General features: G+C 42.6%; 1 protein-coding gene across 2 annotated transcripts in view; it reads right to left on the bottom strand.

Moving 5' to 3' along the window:
• Positions 1-19967, bottom strand: part of LOC147727729 (uncharacterized) — a 116757-nt gene that overhangs the window by 48242 nt on the left and 48548 nt on the right. For both annotated transcript variants that reach the window (XM_086961727.1, XM_086961728.1), the window contains exon 2: positions 5793-5919. In XM_086961727.1, the coding sequence (XP_086817853.1) occupies positions 5793-5919 (127 nt within the window). The remainder of the gene's footprint in view (positions 1-5792; positions 5920-19967) is intronic.

The raw sequence follows: 19967 nt of genomic DNA, 5'->3' as shown, positions 1-19967 counted from the left end.
GGAACTTAATAAAAATATTATTCCCATTTCGAAAATTGAGCGGTGTACAACAGGTAACAATGGCTTGTGAGTGTCAACAGAATGGCTTACCAGGGTATGGGAGAGAAGAGGCCGTGACCAGCTTTCAGATGACCAGGATACAGTTAAAGTAGTGGTTATAGAGGAAAGGTATATGCAAATATCCCTGACCAATTGATCCATAGGGCTTTTTCCAGGAACTGAGGCAGAAGTTTACCAAGATGTGAAGTTTGGGCTTTTACCATGGCAAAATGGTTGGCTTTCAGAATGCCCCAACATTGGAATTAACAGTTGAGCACTTGGTTGTTGACTTCCCTTGAGAAGATATGCAAAGTAGTTTTGCATCTGTGTTCTGCCAATAGATGTACTTGGCGAACTGACCAATGCCCAATTGTTTGCCAGACTTGACAACTGCGGGGAATGGGTGCCTCCCTGCTTTTGCATCTAGTACATGCTTCTCATGTTGTCTGTGCAAAAGAGCTTTACCTTGTTGCATCGTTGCTGTTGAAAGGCTTCAAGTGCTAGGAGCACCATCATTAGCTTCTGTACACTAATGAACAGAAGCTGCTCCTGTTGAGACTATTTACCCTGGACTGACAAGTTGCTCCTGTGTGCTCTCCAACCCATCAGGGATATGTATGTATTGATGCTGGTTTGTGCAGACTGACTGACCTAGAAGAGAGTTTTTTGATTCCATCACTTGAGTTTGTGCTGCACGGTGTTGTTTACTAACAATAGATCTTGTCATTCCCCGTCACCATTAACCATTGTCTTGTAAGATACTCTTTAAGTGGACACGCTTAAGCTGGCATTTGGTAGTATGGCAATACAGGACACCATCATCCCCAGGATTTTCATTAACTTTCTCGCTGTAAGATGAGGCAACATCTGGTAAAAGTGAAGAGGCCACTGGACTTTAAAAATACATATCTCTGGTTCCCCTTATTGGCTTTTTGTCATGTATTATTTATTACATATTTACTCTTTCTCTTATTCAGTTTGGAATTTTATTGTATTGCATTTCAACTTTATAACTGTTTTGGTACTGCATATTTACTGTACACATTGCCCGGGGATCAGCGTATCTGCTCTCCGTTCTAGCTACAAGGGGTTTCAGCTCAGATTAATTTAGTGACTTTGAGGGTTCACCCCGACAACGGCTGTGATTTTTCCTTGAGGTGCTTAGTCTCCTCCACCCCCAATAATACAATTTCTTACAATAGCTATACGGAAGTAAGCATCCTTTGAGTTAGCCATCTAGCCCCACTTGTAGCAACGGAATGATATCCTACATGGTGGTCATTTTGATGAAGCCAGATGTGATGAGAGCTCGAAAACATAGTATTGGTGCAACGTTTTGTCTTAGGCAAGTACAGGGAATAGACTCCTTGTCTATTTTCACTCCATGCAACAAGTTTGATTGGTCCTTTTAGTAAAAGAACTTGAACGTCTTCCAGCAAAAATCTGCAATGCTCCTTGATGATGACGTGTGGACAGTATGGAATGTTGGGTGGGGTATTGTACAATTTTAAGCAATAACCATGGACTACAGTTGAAACTACACTCTCATTATAAGTTATATCCTGCCACTGAGAGAGGCATAACCTCAGTCATCCTCAGAGAGGTGCTGAGTAGTCGGGGGTCAGCTATAAGTTGACTCCTTGGAGCAGAGGTACCTCTACTATGTACACTTCCACCTTTAGCACGTTTTTTGCCTTTAAAGCCCCCCTTGGATATAGTGCTTGTTTAGACTGTGGCTGGCCTTCCTGAAAGTGCTGCTGCAGTTGAAATTGCTGCCTATTTTATGCTATCACTACTTTTGTTTTGGCACAAACTACAGGTCTCCACCATCCCTGCTTTTGATGTCCCATGGGTTTGGCAGCCCTGTATCTTTTTTGATTTTCTGAGCATCTCAATTGCTTGTGGGCCCGAGCAAGCGCTTGCCATTTCATAGAGGTTTTGAAGTATGTTACTGTACTTGTGGGTAAAAGCCTGTAACCCTAAGCCATGCGTGACATCTCAGTATTATATGGGTGTTCACTTGTCTAGAAATTATATCTACTGCATGTAGAGGGCAGTGTTTAATAGCATTAGAGATGACGTTTCCCTCCAGCGCAATCAGTATCGGTATGTGTTGGGGAGGTGTTTCAAAAAAGCTTCCATCTCCTCCCATTGGTTCCAGTTGTATCTTGCTAGGAGAGTCAGTGAGTTTGAATACGACACCGCATAGCTGCTCAATGCACCTACTTAGTTTATCTGGTGTGGGCGAGTCTTCAGCCCTCTTTCTTGCAGTGCTGCCACGAGCAAGTTGGGGGAATGTGCCCTCATGTAAGTGATGGATCCTGCGGTGCTGTCTTGAATTTTTTTCTCTATTCTTCGTATTACTACCCTACGTTTTACTGGGCCTTTAAAGAAGTCACTTGTGTTTTTAACAGTGGAAGGCATTGAGTGATGTGCTCAGTCTTTGATAAAGTTTCAATGACAAGTACTCCTCTTCTTCGTCCACATGTACTAGCACATTGTGTTATGCTGCCCTGCCTATAACTGTCTGATACACAGATGGACTGTTTGGGGACGAGGCTTTTCACTGGATGTGGCACTAAAGGGTCATCATATAGATCAACTCTATAATCATGCCAGGCATCATCCTCCATCCAAGATTGATGAGATAACTTGCTCACCTGGAAGGCTTATTCCTTTAAATAAGCTTCCATGTACTACTTACAAATTTGGAGTAGTCACCCTTTCAAATGCTTATTTCCCCTATTGAAATGAATTTGGGCAATTAAATGGCAGGTCACTAAATAGTGACTTATTGTGCTGGAACTAAATGGATTATAAGTATAAATGAAAAATGTGTGCCTAATATGAAACGTTTTTTTTATAAAATATGCATTAATGTTGTGCTTTACATTACAGTTTTTTGCGCACCTGGAAACACTAGGTTGCAGCAACCGTACGTCACGGTAATTCTTTTATATGCTTATTTTTCACATATATCCACTGGTTGGACGCGCCTTAGCGAGCACGGACCACCAGGGATTTTTCACGTCACTGGTCCTGAAGAAAGCTGCATGAATATAAAGAGACAGCTGAAACATGTCGACCTACCATTGAAGGGATAGAAGTGGTCAATAATATTACCACCCTTAATATCCCACACAGTGTTTTTAACAATATTGGTTGACCGCTGAATAAAATAGATTTTGGGTACAACTAATATTTTTTAATTCACCTTCACTTGCACTCATTCACATACACCAAGTCCAATTCACAACAACCTGCTTCGCTGTAAATCAGGCGTCGAAGCACACTGGAGGGACATTCGGTTCCTCCAGTGGGAACCCCGTGATGAAGCATGTCACCACTAGGGTGAGTGAGGGTTCTTCTTAATTCATTTTTTGTTTCTGGTGTATGTGTTTTCACGTTTTTCCTTTTTTCTGGCTTATTGTGTATGTCTTGATTAGAATCAGTCTTGAGCGAACAGATGGTGTTGGTGACATTTGTGGAGGAGAGAATGGCGGGGTGGCCTCAATAATTAGTGGCCTGTTACTGTTTCCCTTTTCCTTATAGAAATGGAATATGCACTACAATCTTCTGATATTGCTTTGTCAAAGGTTAATCTCTGTTCCTTATGTGTAGTTTTTGTAGCGGAAGGTGGCAGTGCTTTTATCTTCCGTGTAATAGAATCAATGTATGTGGTTCTCGGTCTATAGTAAGGTTGTACACTCCTGTTGGATCAGGGTGCTGAAATCTGTTTTGGTGCCACATTGGCACTGAGGTTCGTTTGGCAACATCTTGGACTCGAGGAACATTCACCCTGTGCCAAAGATGTTAAGAGTAATTTTCACCACGGGACAGTTTAGTTCAACGTGGCTGATGCCAACTGTATGGCTTTTTTTGGTGATGCTTCTTTGGCGAAGGCGTGACACTCTCAAGGATGTTCCTTGCCATGAAGCCTAGGCTCCTTTGGAAGTCAACCCTGTGGGAAGATTCTCTTGACCAGGACTTGTATGTTTGAGGGCAAGGGTACTGTGTTCGGTCCTCTATGCCTTCCCTGTTGTCTTTAGTCCTGGTCGATGGTGCTGGTTGTAGTATGGGCCCCGGAGATTGTTCGTCTCCATAGTCAGAATCATGGAAAGAAACAAACTTTTGATGTCCTTAGTGACTAGTGTTACAGCAAATAAATGATGGGCGGAATGCTGACAATGCAAACATTCTCCCCCAGTCAAAAGATCTGGGTTATATCCATCGTTCTTTTGCCCACTATGCCACCCCAGTGTGGACCCAGCCACATGCAAATCAGTCTTGACCCTGTGCCCCATGGGAACAGTCCAGATCGAACTGCTAGGCCAGGTACTCCCTGGACCGGAAACAAGCATCCTGGGACCGGTTTCAGGGTATGTCACCCTGCTTCAGCCAGGCTAGGTTGAATCCAGTGGCAGAGAGTAACTAAGGCAAACAGTGAGACTCTGTAGAGTTGGACCATGCACCATGGAATAGGTCCTGTGCCTGTCACTTCAGGGAATTTTCTTTTTCAATCTGAAGGTGTTATACGCTAAACAGGCGTCCTTGTATTGGTCACTCGGGTTACAGACATAACACTGATCTGACCACGATATTTACTACTATGTGAAAGGCAACCTTTTAATTATATTTTCTCCAACCCTCCGCCCAATCTAGTCATTCTTACAGGACTTGGCCATAGGCTTGTCAAGCATTTCAGCTTCTGCACAGTCAATGTAGCGAAGTATTCCCGATTGATTCCATTGACGTCTCATAGCTAATGATGCTTTAGTTGCCCAGTGCCTAAAGTAACGGTTCTTCAACGAGTAACAGCCACAGAATTGTGGGAACCGGTCCAAACTTGACTGTGGATAAAAACTATGTGAGGTGTAGTATGTGTCCTAAAGCATTTTGGGCTTCAAAGGGGGCATCATAAGTAACCTCGAAACATTAACTCATTCAACCCTAAACTTGCAAAGCCCGAGTCCAACACTAGATAGAAGAAGTGTGCACAGCATGATCTATAGACACACATGCTTCAAACGTGTAATTCTTACATACAAACACACCTGACTTTTTAATAATGACCAAAAGCCTTTTTGAGAGTTTAGCAGATGGGATAGACTCAAAAACAGATGCCCCATTTGCCAACCTTGAGATTCCTCGCTCAATTTTGTGTCAGGGAAACTGCCATATTTCCAATGGGAGGGTCTACACTGGCTCTGCTGGTGGAGATCTTTGACTGGTGGTCCATCGTATATTGAACAGTTGAATCACAGGACATCAAATTATCAACCCTACTATGTAGGACAGATGTTGCGACGCACTTTTGTCTTCTTTAAGAACACCAGGGAATGCCTGGCCACCGAAATTGCTCTGAAGCATTTGGAGAAGCTTTGAGTATCTCAGGGATATTTCTTCCTTTATTTTTCAATACTAAGACACGCTCTGGAAACAAGAAACATGTCTGAGCAGATGTATTAAGTAAGGCACCCAATCAGCATATTATCAGTGTCTTTATCAGACCCACCGTCACATAGGATCTGGTGAAGGTACAGAGATCTCCTCCTCCCATCAGGAGATCACCACATATGGTGGTTGGTCCTCCAACAGGCCAGAGGTATACATCCCTCCGCTGCCCTAGCACATCAACGTATACACTGCCATACTCAAAATAAGGGTTCATGTTACAACTGAAGCCTTGAGCACAATATATTTGTATTTTCAGCAGATTTTATAACACTGAAACATTGTCTGTTTAACTTTACCTAGGGAGATCAAAGCCTGGTGAATTTCATTCATCACATTCTTGTAAAGTTCCTTCTGCCATTCGTGTAGAAGCTTCCACTCCTTATCAGAGAAACATGCAGCCACGTCCTGGAATGTAACTGGCACCTGTAAGAAGCAATGTGTGTGATATTCTCTGTAACACAATATTAAAAGAACTAAACAATAATATATTTTAAAAGCTCTCTGTGTCTTTGAAGTGACAATAATGAGTGGTGCCAGAGTGCCAACCTTTGACAAAAAGATAAAGAAGGGGAATAAGTTAGAAGAGACATCACAAGTGACTCAGACGCGAGAGAGCAAAGGAGGGCGGGAAGAGGAAAAGAGAGCGAAAGAGGGACAAAAGCAGCGAAAGGAAGACTGAGACAGATGGGGGAAAAGAGAGGAGGAAAAGACGGGGGAAAAACATCGGAAAGGAAATCTGAGCTCATGAGATATTTCAATGAGTTAAGGACTTGCTGGCGAGATCTTTCTGCACCCTGTATCTCAGAGGTTTGAAATTCTGACAAAGCAAACTTAGCCTTTTGTCGTCCGAATGCCTATATATGGAGTTCTATTGAATATAGAAATACTGACATATGCAACAATTATAAAACCCTTAATATTAAGTGTTGTTTCACACAATTAGTCATTATCATTCTCATTATTTTGAAGTGGTCTCCGTGTCATAAACAATATGTGGTTAGTTGCACTTGAGAAATAGATTACCAAAGGGTGAAGGCAATCTTGGACTCTCAAGTAACCCTCAACTGGTGGGTCAGACACATAGATCACCCTAAAGTTTACTTTAAATGGCTATTTTCTGTTGTGCCCTGTAAAATATTCATCTTGGTCAATGAATTTAAATGAAAGATTCATGTCAAACCAACAGTGGAATATCATAGGACTCTAGAAAACAACTGACAGATTGAGAGTGGTGCAAGTACAGAACATACTCAAATTAAACTTAAATGTAGCAGATACGGAATAAGTATAGAGGATATATTTGTACAATGCCCCTGACAGCATCGGATGAAGGTTCCGAATGAGGGGGGTGGTGAGGAAGTCAGGGAATTTGTACCATTCTATTTCATATTCAATGTACTAATTGTATTACTGATATGCATATGCCAATGGAATTTGTATCAAACAAGCAGCAGCAACTTCTCAATTTGTAATCACTTTTTACTATGCCCTGACATTAATAAACAAAATTAAACAAAATGTAGCAGATACAAAGTTTGAAGAGTTCCCTTCCAGTTGTTCCTCGGGCACCATGGCCTAAAATAAATCAGAAGAAAATTCCAGAAGCAAAATAAAGGAGAAGAGCAGCTCTTTGGCCGAAACAAGCAGCTATGCAGAGAGATTTTTTGTCTTCAGCACTTGGGAGAGTTAATGCAGTTCAACCAGTTGCAAACAGTTGATCCGGTAATCAGTCCATATATATAAGTGGAGCATCAGTTCTTTACAGTGGCTGATGCAGGTTCATTAGCACTACTTATTCCTAAATGGACGAGCAGTAGCCTAAGGCTTCATGCGTAGCCCATAAGCAACAGTGCAAAGCACCAGATTACAGCACTACCAGCAACCAAGGCACCAAGAAAACCCATGGCACCCATGAGGAAACAAGAGGAACCAGCATTGACTGAACAGTGCTTTATTAGATGGCCAGTGAGTTGAGCTGGCCATCAGCTGATCAATAAGGCTGAATATATTACAATAAAAAGGATGCCATGTTGAAAGCTCCTCCACAGTCAAGTCAATGGTTTTGTCAAGAATCTATAGAATGTGTAAAGTGAACCCTGTCCCTTCAGATAGTCTTGAAAATTAGAGACCCAAGGAACTCCACTGAGATTGTGTTGACCAGGCCCCCTTTTATAATTCAGAATAACATGCAAACGAGAAACAGTGGCAACATATACAGGGTTTTCTAACATTTCCAAGGCATCAATTACTGGTATATTGGCACCAATATTAAAGATCCTACAATTATACATTCTCATACGTCTCCTGATCAAAACGATACCCCCATGAGTGGCTGAGGAACATTTTACAGGAGAGAAGCATTTATGTCAACTCATTTTCAAGGATCCCAAGCAAACATTGTGCCAGGTTTGGCTTGCTCCTCTCCCACTAAACACTCACTATAATAAGCATTAGCAAAGGCCACGATCTGGGTCCTACTGGGTTTGCTAAAGCCTTTCACCCTTGCTGTACTATATCTGCAAGATGCTGGGTAGCATGCCATCAAGCTAAAATATTTTTTTTAACAAAGCTACAATGATGCATCTGCACAGTCCGGTCATTTTGTAAGCGTGTGCATGCTTGATTATGCATGTGTGCCTACAAACTGATGCAAGAACCTTTTTTTTTTATTTACCGATCCAAGATTGATCTGTAAATAAAAAACAATAACGGATACAAAACTTCGCCCAGGAACACACAACGCATCCTTACCTGATCTCATTTGCAGCCAGCCTCAACCATGGGGAATGAAGGGAATCTGGCTGAAGGACCGCACATCGCAGCACGTTGGTGAAAGCAAACTGCACTCTGGGAGTTGTAGTTTCACGTGGTGGATTACTGAGGCGGCTCCTCCCAAATGAAAAGCAGGTGTGCAAGCAAATCTACTTTAGATGCCAGAACACTTAAAACTTTGGACCGCTGTGGCAGTGGCAATTTACAAGGAAGCGCATCTGATGAAAGCTTATTGCTGAAACGCGTCATGCCAAACCTTGACCAATAAAGAATTTTGTTTTGAATCCAGCGTGCCCTCTCGTCTATCTTGTGAAAGAGAGACAGCCTGTTGAAATATATATATATATATATATTCTCAACACACAGTTCCCATCCGTGGAGCTGCTACGCAAATGAGGACACTCCAGCCCAGTTTTTCGATCTCCGCTTATAGATTTATTTCCTGCGCACACACACAGCTAACAAGCAAACGCGTTTCGGCGTTGCCGCCTTCGTCAGTGCTCGCCAACGGAATCATTTCTTAGTGTTTAAATAAAGTTAACATTCAAAAAACATCACGTGTTAAAAAATAGTAAACATAAAAGAGGCACACTAAATTCATTTACATTCGGCAGCCATCTTTGAATGGTTAATTCACCATCCGCATTCTAATGTTTTGCTAAGGATGTTTCCTCATTTACTAGAGTTGCGTTATTTTATATAGCATGTTAAGACTTATATACATTTTCATAATCTCATTTTGGAACACTTTATCCATATTGCTCTTATTGTATATCTGCGGTATGTTTCCCCGTGTTCCTATGCCTAGTTGAGGATACAGTCTCAATATTCCAGCCCTGGATGGGCATACTAACCCATTCTTAATGCAGAATGCGTTAGAGAACATTTGTGCCTCAGGGTATCCTAGTAATTATAGTGCCCTGGATGGGCTTGTAATAGATTCCATCTATCTTGGAAAGATACCCTCAAATAAGGTGATTGGGGCAGCGTGCAGTGTCATAGTTTCTAGATGAATTTTACAAAGAGTATTCAGCTCGGGGGGTTCTGTGCAATTAGTGAAGTTGGGCCAATCCTATAGATGTGCCCACATCTCCTCTTCGTTGTTCAGGCCTGTCGGGGTCTTAGTCTGCAGCATAATAATGTAGCGAGATTCCAACATTCTCAGCTTCCTAACCCAGTCTCCTCCTCTTTCTGTCCTCACCAGCTGATCCAGTATGAAAAAGGATAGCAGATTGTTGTTGCTTTGGTGTTCTTTTTCATAGTGGCGAGCCACTGGGTATGCCTGATCCTTCAGGTTGATGGCCCTCATGTGCTCGAGGACCCTCAACTTGGTTTGCTTGATGGTGCTGCCCACGTATTTCTTTCCACATGGGCATACCAAGCAATAAACCGTGAACTCAGAATTGCAGTTTAAAAGTTTTAAAATGTTCTTCTTCTTTTGCCCCCTTCCCGGTACCTCATACTCTTTCACTTTCTGTGAATTTTTGCAGGCCTTGCACTTCATGCATGGGTAGAAACCCAGTGCAGGAGCTCTCTTCTTCTTTTTGCTCTCGAAGTGGCTACTTACTAGATGGTCCTTCAATGAGTGACTTCTACGGTAGGTAATCAGTGGGTAGTCAGATAGTGACTTCCCCACTGTGCTGTCTGATTTCAATATATTCCAATTCCTGCGTAGGATTTGGAATACCTCCGATGACTTATCATTGAAGTTGGTTATTAACCTCAACGATGTATCTCCTGTCTTTACTTTATCTACCAGGAGTTCCTCCCTCGGTCGTGCGTCACTTCTTCTCTCTGCCTCATCCAGAATCCCTCTGAAGTAGCCTCTTCTCTCAAATCTTTCTCTGGACTCTTTCTTGGCTTTTTTGTACTCCTGATCTGTGGAGCAGTTCCGCTTGATGCGTAAGAACTCCCCCAATGGTATGTTGTTGACTACCGAGCGTGGGTGGCAACTTCCGGCATGTAGAATCGTGTTGCCGGCGGTCGGCTTCCTATACAGGGATGTTTCTATTTTGTTGTCCTGTATATAGACCCTTAGGTCTAGATAGAAGACCTCCTCTTTGCTGATATTGCTAGTAAATCTCAAATTGAGATTGTTCTCATTGAGGCTTCTAATATATTCCTCGGCCTCCTCATGTGATCCCCGCCACACGATGAAGAGATCATCAATGTAGCGGGTCCACAAAGAGATTTTCTCCACCCACTTTTCGTTGGGCCCCGCCCAGGCCACGTGCTCCTCCCACCAGCCCACAAATAAATTTGCGTAACTGGGGGCGAAGCACGTGCCCATCGCGGTCCCCTGCAGTTGTAAGTATAACTGGCCTGAGAACAGAAAAATGTTGTTTTTTAAGCAAAATTCTGTAAGTGCAATAATCATATGGTTATGCGTCCTGTACTTAAGTTCCCTTCGTTGCAAGAAAAAAGTCAATGCTTCTAGTCCATCATTGTGCCTGATTGATGTGTAGAGGCTTGTAATGTCTAATGTGATCAGTAATAAGTCCTCTTCCCACATCACACCTTGTATCATTCTTAGAAAATCCTGTGTGTCCCTCAGGTAAGAACTTAAGTCCTTCACTAACGGCGCCAAAAAGGTATCAATATAAATTGATGTCTGCTCCAGTAGGCTGTCTATCGCTGACACTATTGGCCTTCCTGGTGGCCAGACCTTGCTCTTATGCACTTTTGGCAAGTGATAAAAGGTGGCCAGTTGAGGATGTTCGTTCTTCAAATTTGCCCAGTCCTTAGGATCTAAGATGCCCTTATCTTTCCAATCCGCAATCAGTGAATGGAATCTTGTTATGCTCTCAGCATATTGTTCTCTTTTGATTGGAGCATAGTGTTCAGGTTTCTTCAATTGGCTGAAGGCCTCATCCTCATATTGCTGTTTGTTGAGTAATACGATATTTCCCCCTTTGTCACTGGGTTTAATTACGATTCTATCATCATCCCGGAGATCATTCATCATATCCCACTCTGATTTGTTGAAGTTCCTTTTGGCACCGTTAAATTTCTTTTTTTGTAAGTTCTTCAAGCTCTCGATCACCACTTCTTGGAAGGTGTCTATTGAATCATGTGTTCCTCTCGGATTGATTCTTGACTTGATCTTCATACTGCTCTTGCAGCCTTTCTGTGTAATTCCCCCTTCCTCCAGGAATTGTGTCAAGGCTTCCCTTGGGTCATCCTGAGATCCCGCTCCTTCGAGTAGTCCCTGTGCCGTGATCAGTGCTTCAATGTCTGTTCCCACCAAAGTATCCATATTCGCCTCTTCTGTGGTGGTTGTCACTGTCGGCCCTCTAGGGTGTAGTTTAAATATCTTCATCAGTTTTACTTTTCGTATGAACTTGAAGAGGTCAATACGTATTTGCGTATAATCAAATGCTGGCGTAGGACAGAAGGTTAGTCCCAGGCGAAGTATATTGCTTTCCTCTTCTGTCAGCACTCTATCCGAAAGGTTGACAATTGTTTGTTCGGTTTCAACCCTTATATCTCCGTTCTCTATTGCCATCTGCCCCCTCGTCTGCTGCGGGTCACAATAGGGGTGGAACGGCCCACTTCTGCCTTTTTTGCCCCTCCTTGTCTTCCTCTTGCGGCTGCAGGTGGGTGGGTTCGTGGTGTAGGTCTCTGTCTCAGACCTCGCATCACCTCGTATTCGTAAAAAACCGAATCTTCTGAGGTTAATGGAACCTCTTCTGTCGAGGCGCTATTCCTTTCAGTGGTTCTAGAATCCTGTTGTCTGCGCTGTTGCGCAGATTCGTCCTCGGATATTTCCGATTCTTCAGTGCTCAGTTCAGTAGGAGTTTGTGCTTGTCTCCTGGCTTGTTGTAGATTCAGACGTGCTGCGTCATATTTTTTCGCGAATGTTAAAATACGACCATTCGCGTAGTCTTTTTCGTCTCGTATATACTTCTCCTGTTTCCTTCTCTTTATGGTGTTTTCATAGTCTATTAATCGCTGTTTCATTTGCTTACGCAGGTCTTCGCTTTTTTTAGCATCCTTATCCTCGCTTATTTTTTTCTCAATCTCCTTGATTTCTTCTTGGAGTTTGACTCTGTCAGCCCATGCGTGTTTCACGAGGATTTTTAGCATTTGATGAGTTGTTCCTTTCATAAACTCTGACCATTCCTCAAGAAGTTCTTTGTTCGGGCTCTCGTAGGAGGGGACTATAAAAATTCTTAGTCCTCTCGGGACTCTCCCCACTTCCAGGTACTTCTGAAGACTTGTGGCCTCCCACCACTTTCGTATCTCTTTCTCATATGTCTTTTCTAATATTAGAAATAGATTTTTCAGAGTACCCGGTACAGTCTTTTCTTTTAGTTTTTCCTTGCTTTTAACCACTGTCTTTAGGTCAAACAGACTGCCTGCTGCTTCCTCCCTCTCACCATCCGTAAACATCTCCTAGGTGAGTGCGCTTTATTTGGAAAGCACTGCAGAGAGTTCGATTTCTAGGGCTCAACGGGGTTAACCAGAATCAAAATAATGGAGTCCGTCGTCACTCACCAACTCCGCGTTCCCTCTACCCTCGGAAGCCTCCTCGAGTTAGGTACAGGCGTTGCTGCCGGTTTCTCCGTTTACTCTTTTCACTTGTCTCCACAAATGCGAGCGGCGTTTCTTTGGCACGTCACTTCGTTCTGGTGGGGCCGGCGGTATTAACAATCCACAACTCCAACCACCTCCAACCGCTCCACTTTACTCCGGGTGCCTCCTCAACGCGCGGTGGGGCGCGTAATATATTCTCAACACACAGTTCCCATCCGTGGAGCTGCTACGCAAATGAGGACACTCCAGCCCAGTTTTTCGATCTCCGCTTATAGATTTATTTCCTGCGCACACACACAGCTAACAAGCAAACGCGTTTCGGCGTTGCCGCCTTCGTCAGTGCTCGCCAACGGAATCATTTCTTAGTGTTTAAATAAAGTTAACATTCAAAAAACATCACGTGTTAAAAAATAGTAAACATAAAAGAGGCACACTAAATTCATTTACATTCGGCAGCCATCTTTGAATGGTTAATTCACCATCCGCATTCTAATGTTTTGCTAAGGATGTTTCCTCATTTACTAGAGTTGCGTTATTTTATATAGCATGTTAAGACTTATATACATTTTCATAATCTCATTTTGGAACACTTTATCCATATTGCTCTTATTGTATATCTGCGGTATGTTTCCCCGTGTTCCTATGCCTAGTTGAGGATACAGTCTCAATATTCCAGCCCTGGATGGGCATACTAACCCATTCTTAATGCAGAATGCGTTAGAGAACATTTGTGCCTCAGGGTATCCTAGTAATTATAGTGCCCTATATAATTATTAGGATACCCTGAGGCACAAATGTTCTCTAACGCATTCTGCATTAAGAATGGGTTAGTATGCCCATCCAGGGCTGGAATATTGAGACTGTATCCTCAACTAGGCATAGGAACACGGGGAAACATACCGCAGATATACAATAAGAGCAATATGGATAAAGTGTTCCAAAATGAGATTATGAAAATGTATATAAGTCTTAACATGCTATATAAAATAACGCAACTCTAGTAAATGAGGAAACATCCTTAGCAAAACATTAGAATGCGGATGGTGAATTAACCATTCAAAGATGGCTGCCGAATGTAAATGAATTTAGTGTGCCTCTTTTATGTTTACTATTTTTTAACACGTGATGTTTTTTGAATGTTAACTTTATTTAAACACTAAGAAATGATTCCGTTGGCGAGCACTGACGAAGGCGGCAACGCCGAAACGCGTTTGCTTGTTAGCTGTGTGTGTGCGCAGGAAATAAATCTATAAGCGGAGATCGAAAAACTGGGCTGGAGTGTCCTCATTTGCGTAGCAGCTCCACGGATGGGAACTGTGTGTTGAGAATATATTACGCGCCCCACCGCGCGTTGAGGAGGCACCCGGAGTAAAGTGGAGCGGTTGGAGGTGGTTGGAGTTGTGGATTGTTAATACCGCCGGCCCCACCAGAACGAAGCGACGTGCCAAAGAAACGCCGCTCGCATTTGTGGAGACAAGTGAAAGGAGTAAACGGAGAAACCGGCAGCAACGCCTGTACCTAACTCGAGGAGGCTTCCGAGGGTAGAGGGAACGCGGAGTTGGTGAGTGACGACGGACTCCATTATTTTGATTCTGGTTAACCCCGTTGAGCCCTAGAAATCGAACTCTCTGCAGTGCTTTCCAAATAAAGCGCACTCACCTAGGAGATGTTTACGGATGGTGAGAGGGAGGAAGCAGCAGGCAGTCTGTTTGACCTAAAGACAGTGGTTAAAAGCAAGGAAAAACTAAAAGAAAAGACTGTACCGGGTACTCTGAAAAATCTATTTCTAATATTAGAAAAGACATATGAGAAAGAGATACGAAAGTGGTGGGAGGCCACAAGTCTTCAGAAGTACCTGGAAGTGGGGAGAGTCCCGAGAGGACTAAGAATTTTTATAGTCCCCTCCTACGAGAGCCCGAACAAAGAACTTCTTGAGGAATGGTCAGAGTTTATGAAAGGAACAACTCATCAAATGCTAAAAATCCTCGTGAAACACGCATGGGCTGACAGAGTCAAACTCCAAGAAGAAATCAAGGAGATTGAGAAAAAAATAAGCGAGGATAAGGATGCTAAAAAAAGCGAAGACCTGCGTAAGCAAATGAAACAGCGATTAATAGACTATGAAAACACCATAAAGAGAAGGAAACAGGAGAAGTATATACGAGACGAAAAAGACTACGCGAATGGTCGTATTTTAACATTCGCGAAAAAATATGACGCAGCACGTCTGAATCTACAACAAGCCAGGAGACAAGCACAAACTCCTACTGAACTGAGCACTGAAGAATCGGAAATATCCGAGGACGAATCTGCGCAACAGCGCAGACAACAGGATTCTAGAACCACTGAAAGGAATAGCGCCTCGACAGAAGAGGTTCCATTAACCTCAGAAGATTCGGTTTTTTACGAATACGAGGTGATGCGAGGTCTGAGACAGAGACCTACACCACGAACCCACCCACCTGCAGCCGCAAGAGGAAGACAAGGAGGGGCAAAAAAGGCAGAAGTGGGCCGTTCCACCCCTATTGTGACCCGCAGCAGATGAGGGGGCAGATGGCAATAGAGAACAGAGATATAAGGGTTGAAACCGAACAAACAATTGTCAACCTTTCGGATAGAGTGCTGACAGAAGAGGAAAGCAATATACTTCGCCTGGGACTAACCTTCTGTCCTACGCCAGCATTTGATTATACGCAAATACGTATTGACCTCTTCAAGTTCATACGAAAAGTAAAACTGATGAAGATATTTAAACTACACCCTAGAGGGCCGACAGTGACAACCACCACAGAAGAGGCGAATATGGATACTTTGGTGGGAACAGACATTGAAGCACTGATCACGGCACAGGGACTACTCGAAGGAGCGGGATCTCAGGATGACCCAAGGGAAGCCTTGACACAATTCCTGGAGGAAGGGGGAATTACACAGAAAGGCTGCAAGAGCAGTATGAAGATCAAGTCAAGAATCAATCCGAGAGGAACACATGATTCAATAGACACCTTCCAAGAAGTGGTGATCGAGAGCTTGAAGAACTTACAAAAAAAGAAATTTAACGGTGCCAAAAGGAACTTCAACAAATCAGAGTGGGATATGATGAATGATCTCCGGGATGATGATAGAATCGTAATTAAACCCAGTGACAAAGGGGGAAATATCGTATTACTCAACAAACAGCAATATGAGGATGAGGCCTTCAGCCAATTGAAGAAACCTGAACACTATGCTCCAATCAAAAGAGAACAATATGCTGAGAGCATAACAAGATTCCATTCACTGATTGCGGATTGGAAAGATAAGGGCATCTTAGATCCTAAGGACTGGGCAAATTTGAAGAACGAACATCCTCAACTGGCCACCTTTTATCACTTGCCAAAAGTGCATAAGAGCAAGGTCTGGCCACCAGGAAGGCCAATAGTGTCAGCGATAGACAGCCTACTGGAGCAGACATCAATTTATATTGATACCTTTTTGGCGCCGTTAGTGAAGGACTTAAGTTCTTACCTGAGGGACACACAGGATTTTCTAAGAATGATACAAGGTGTGATGTGGGAAGAGGACTTATTACTGATCACATTAGACATTACAAGCCTCTACACATCAATCAGGCACAATGATGGACTAGAAGCATTGACTTTTTTCTTGCAACGAAGGGAACATAAGTACAGGACGCATAACCATATGATTATTGCACTTACAGAATTTTGCTTAAAAAACAACATTTTTCTGTTCTCAGGCCAGTTATACTTACAACTGCAGGGGACCGCGATGGGCACGTGCTTCGCCCCCAGTTACGCAAATTTATTTGTGGGCTGGTGGGAGGAGCACGTGGCCTGGGCGGGGCCCAACGAAAAGTGGGTGGAGAAAATCTCTTTGTGGACCCGCTACATTGATGATCTCTTCATCGTGTGGCGGGGATCACATGAGGAGGCCGAGGAATATATTAGAAGCCTCAATGAGAACAATCTCAATTTGAGATTTACTAGCAATATCAGCAAAGAGGAGGTCTTCTATCTAGACCTAAGGGTCTATATACAGGACAACAAAATAGAAACATCCCTGTATAGGAAGCCGACCGCCGGCAACACGATTCTACATGCCGGAAGTTGCCACCCACGCTCGGTAGTCAACAACATACCATTGGGGGAGTTCTTACGCATCAAGCGGAACTGCTCCACAGATCAGGAGTACAAAAAAGCCAAGAAAGAGTCCAGAGAAAGATTTGAGAGAAGAGGCTACTTCAGAGGGATTCTGGATGAGGCAGAGAGAAGAAGTGACGCACGACCGAGGGAGGAACTCCTGGTAGATAAAGTAAAGACAGGAGATACATCGTTGAGGTTAATAACCAACTTCAATGATAAGTCATCGGAGGTATTCCAAATCCTACGCAGGAATTGGAATATATTGAAATCAGACAGCACAGTGGGGAAGTCACTATCTGACTACCCACTGATTACCTACCGTAGAAGTCACTCATTGAAGGACCATCTAGTAAGTAGCCACTTCGAGAGCAAAAAGAAGAAGAGAGCTCCTGCACTGGGTTTCTACCCATGCATGAAGTGCAAGGCCTGCAAAAATTCACAGAAAGTGAAAGAGTATGAGGTACCGGGAAGGGGGCAAAAGAAGAAGAAAATTTTAAAACTTTTAAACTGCAATTCTGAGTTCACGGTTTATTGCTTGGTATGCCCATGTGGAAAGAAATACGTGGGCAGCACCATCAAGCAAACCAAGTTGAGGGTCCTCGAGCACATGAGGGCCATCAACCTGAAGGATCAGGCATACCCAGTGGCTCGCCACTATGAAAAAGAACACCAAAGCAACAACAATCTGCTATCCTTTTTCATACTGGATCAGCTGGTGAGGACAGAAAGAGGAGGAGACTGGGTTAGGAAGCTGAGAATGTTGGAATCTCGCTACATTATTATGCTGCAGACTAAGACCCCGACAGGCCTGAACAACGAAGAGGAGATGTGGGCACATCTATAGGATTGGCCCAACTTCACTAATTGCACAGAACCCCCCGAGCTGAATACTCTTTGTAAAATTCATCTAGAAACTATGACACTGCACGCTGCCCCAATCACCTTATTTGAGGGTATCTTTCCAAGATAGATGGAATCTATTACAAGCCCATCCAGGGCACTATAATTACTAGGATACCCTGAGGCACAAATGTTCTCTAACGCATTCTGCATTAAGAATGGGTTAGTATGCCCATCCAGGGCTGGAATATTGAGACTGTATCCTCAACTAGGCATAGGAACACGGGGAAACATACCGCAGATATACAATAAGAGCAATATGGATAAAGTGTTCCAAAATGAGATTATGAAAATGTATATAAGTCTTAACATGCTATATAAAATAACGCAACTCTAGTAAATGAGGAAACATCCTTAGCAAAACATTAGAATGCGGATGGTGAATTAACCATTCAAAGATGGCTGCCGAATGTAAATGAATTTAGTGTGCCTCTTTTATGTTTACTATTTTTTAACACGTGATGTTTTTTGAATGTTAACTTTATTTAAACACTAAGAAATGATTCCGTTGGCGAGCACTGACGAAGGCGGCAACGCCGAAACGCGTTTGCTTGTTAGCTGTGTGTGTGCGCAGGAAATAAATCTATAAGCGGAGATCGAAAAACTGGGCTGGAGTGTCCTCATTTGCGTAGCAGCTCCACGGATGGGAACTGTGTGTTGAGAATATATTACGCGCCCCACCGCGCGTTGAGGAGGCACCCGGAGTAAAGTGGAGCGGTTGGAGGTGGTTGGAGTTGTGGATATATATATATATATATATATATATATATATATATATATATATATATATATATATATATATATATATATATATATATATATATACACCCCCTCGTCTATCTTGTGAAAGAGAGACAGCCTGTGGAAATATATATATATATATATATATATATATATATATATATATAGCAAACAGGCTCCCAACCGCTCTAGATGCGGCTCAAACGGGCGCAGACCTCCAAAGCTTCCACTCGAAAATATAATGGTAAATCATCAGCCAGCACAGGAATTCAATATCAGCAGTGCATTTTATTATGCAGAAAGTGCAAGAGCAAGTGCCCTCCTTGACGCGTTTCGCTCCGCGGACGGAGCTTGGTCACATGACGCGTCAGGAGTAGGCGGTGAGTTAAATCTTAATTAAAAGCCCAAGCGCCTAAAGAAACAGGTCGCAAGGGTAATATAACAATGTAAACAAGCAATCAATTAAATGTGACGACAAAACATCAAAGTATATCATGTAAATACATGTACCAGAAAATAAATCAGAGCATAGTGCTCAAATAGGCCAAGTGTCACATATTGCAAAATACAAAAGCGAGTTCATAGTAAATAAGATAAACCCTCTTTGTATATCTAATTAGAGGCAATGGTGATGTAAACAATCCGTCCCCCCGTCACATCACAGGGGAAAAAAAAGATATAAACCCCAAATAAAAGGGAAAGAAAGTCAATTGCAAGTGCACAATGAGGTTCCTAAAAATAACATAGTGGCCTGGTAAAAGGATGATCATCACGATATTGCTTGTGTATACAAATACAAAATATAAGACCAAAAAATCAACTGTTCAATACATGGCATGAACATAGCAGCAGAAGACTCTCCTAAAGAAAACTACCAAAAAATCTTTAAATGTTGGAAATATATGCAAGCTGTAAACTCATCCAATGTGCATATAAAATCATCCATGATTTTAAAGAATCAAGTTCATCATAGTTCATCAACAATTCTTTCATTTAGAGTTTCTCAATCAAGAAAAATGAATCACAAAAAAAACCATCAAACATTTAAAGAAAAATACGCACAAATGTAGAAAACATGATTCATTTCAATAGTGACTCTGACAAAAAACCACAAATTTCATAGATAGTGATGTAATTCATCAAAAGCATTCAGACCATTGGGGGATCTGGTGTCGAGCAAAAGAATAAAAAAAGCTTTTCTTTGACGGAGAAGTTTTTCTCGATCACCACCCCTACCAAAGTTAGCCACAGAACACAACAAAGTATATTTAAGGTCTTTCAATTTTTTGTCGTGTACTGATTTGAAATGGCGTGCGACTGGGTAATTCATATCCGAGTTAACTATGGCCCGTATATGTTGCAGAATACGTTGGTAAGCTT

The sequence above is a fragment of the Lissotriton vulgaris genome, chromosome 3_1 (genome assembly GCF_964263255.1).
Source record: "Lissotriton vulgaris chromosome 3_1, aLisVul1.2, whole genome shotgun sequence".
Taxonomy (NCBI): Eukaryota; Metazoa; Chordata; class Amphibia; order Caudata; family Salamandridae; genus Lissotriton; species Lissotriton vulgaris.
The sequence above is the reverse complement of the archived record's forward strand: the minus strand, read 5'-3'. Positions and strand labels throughout refer to the sequence as shown.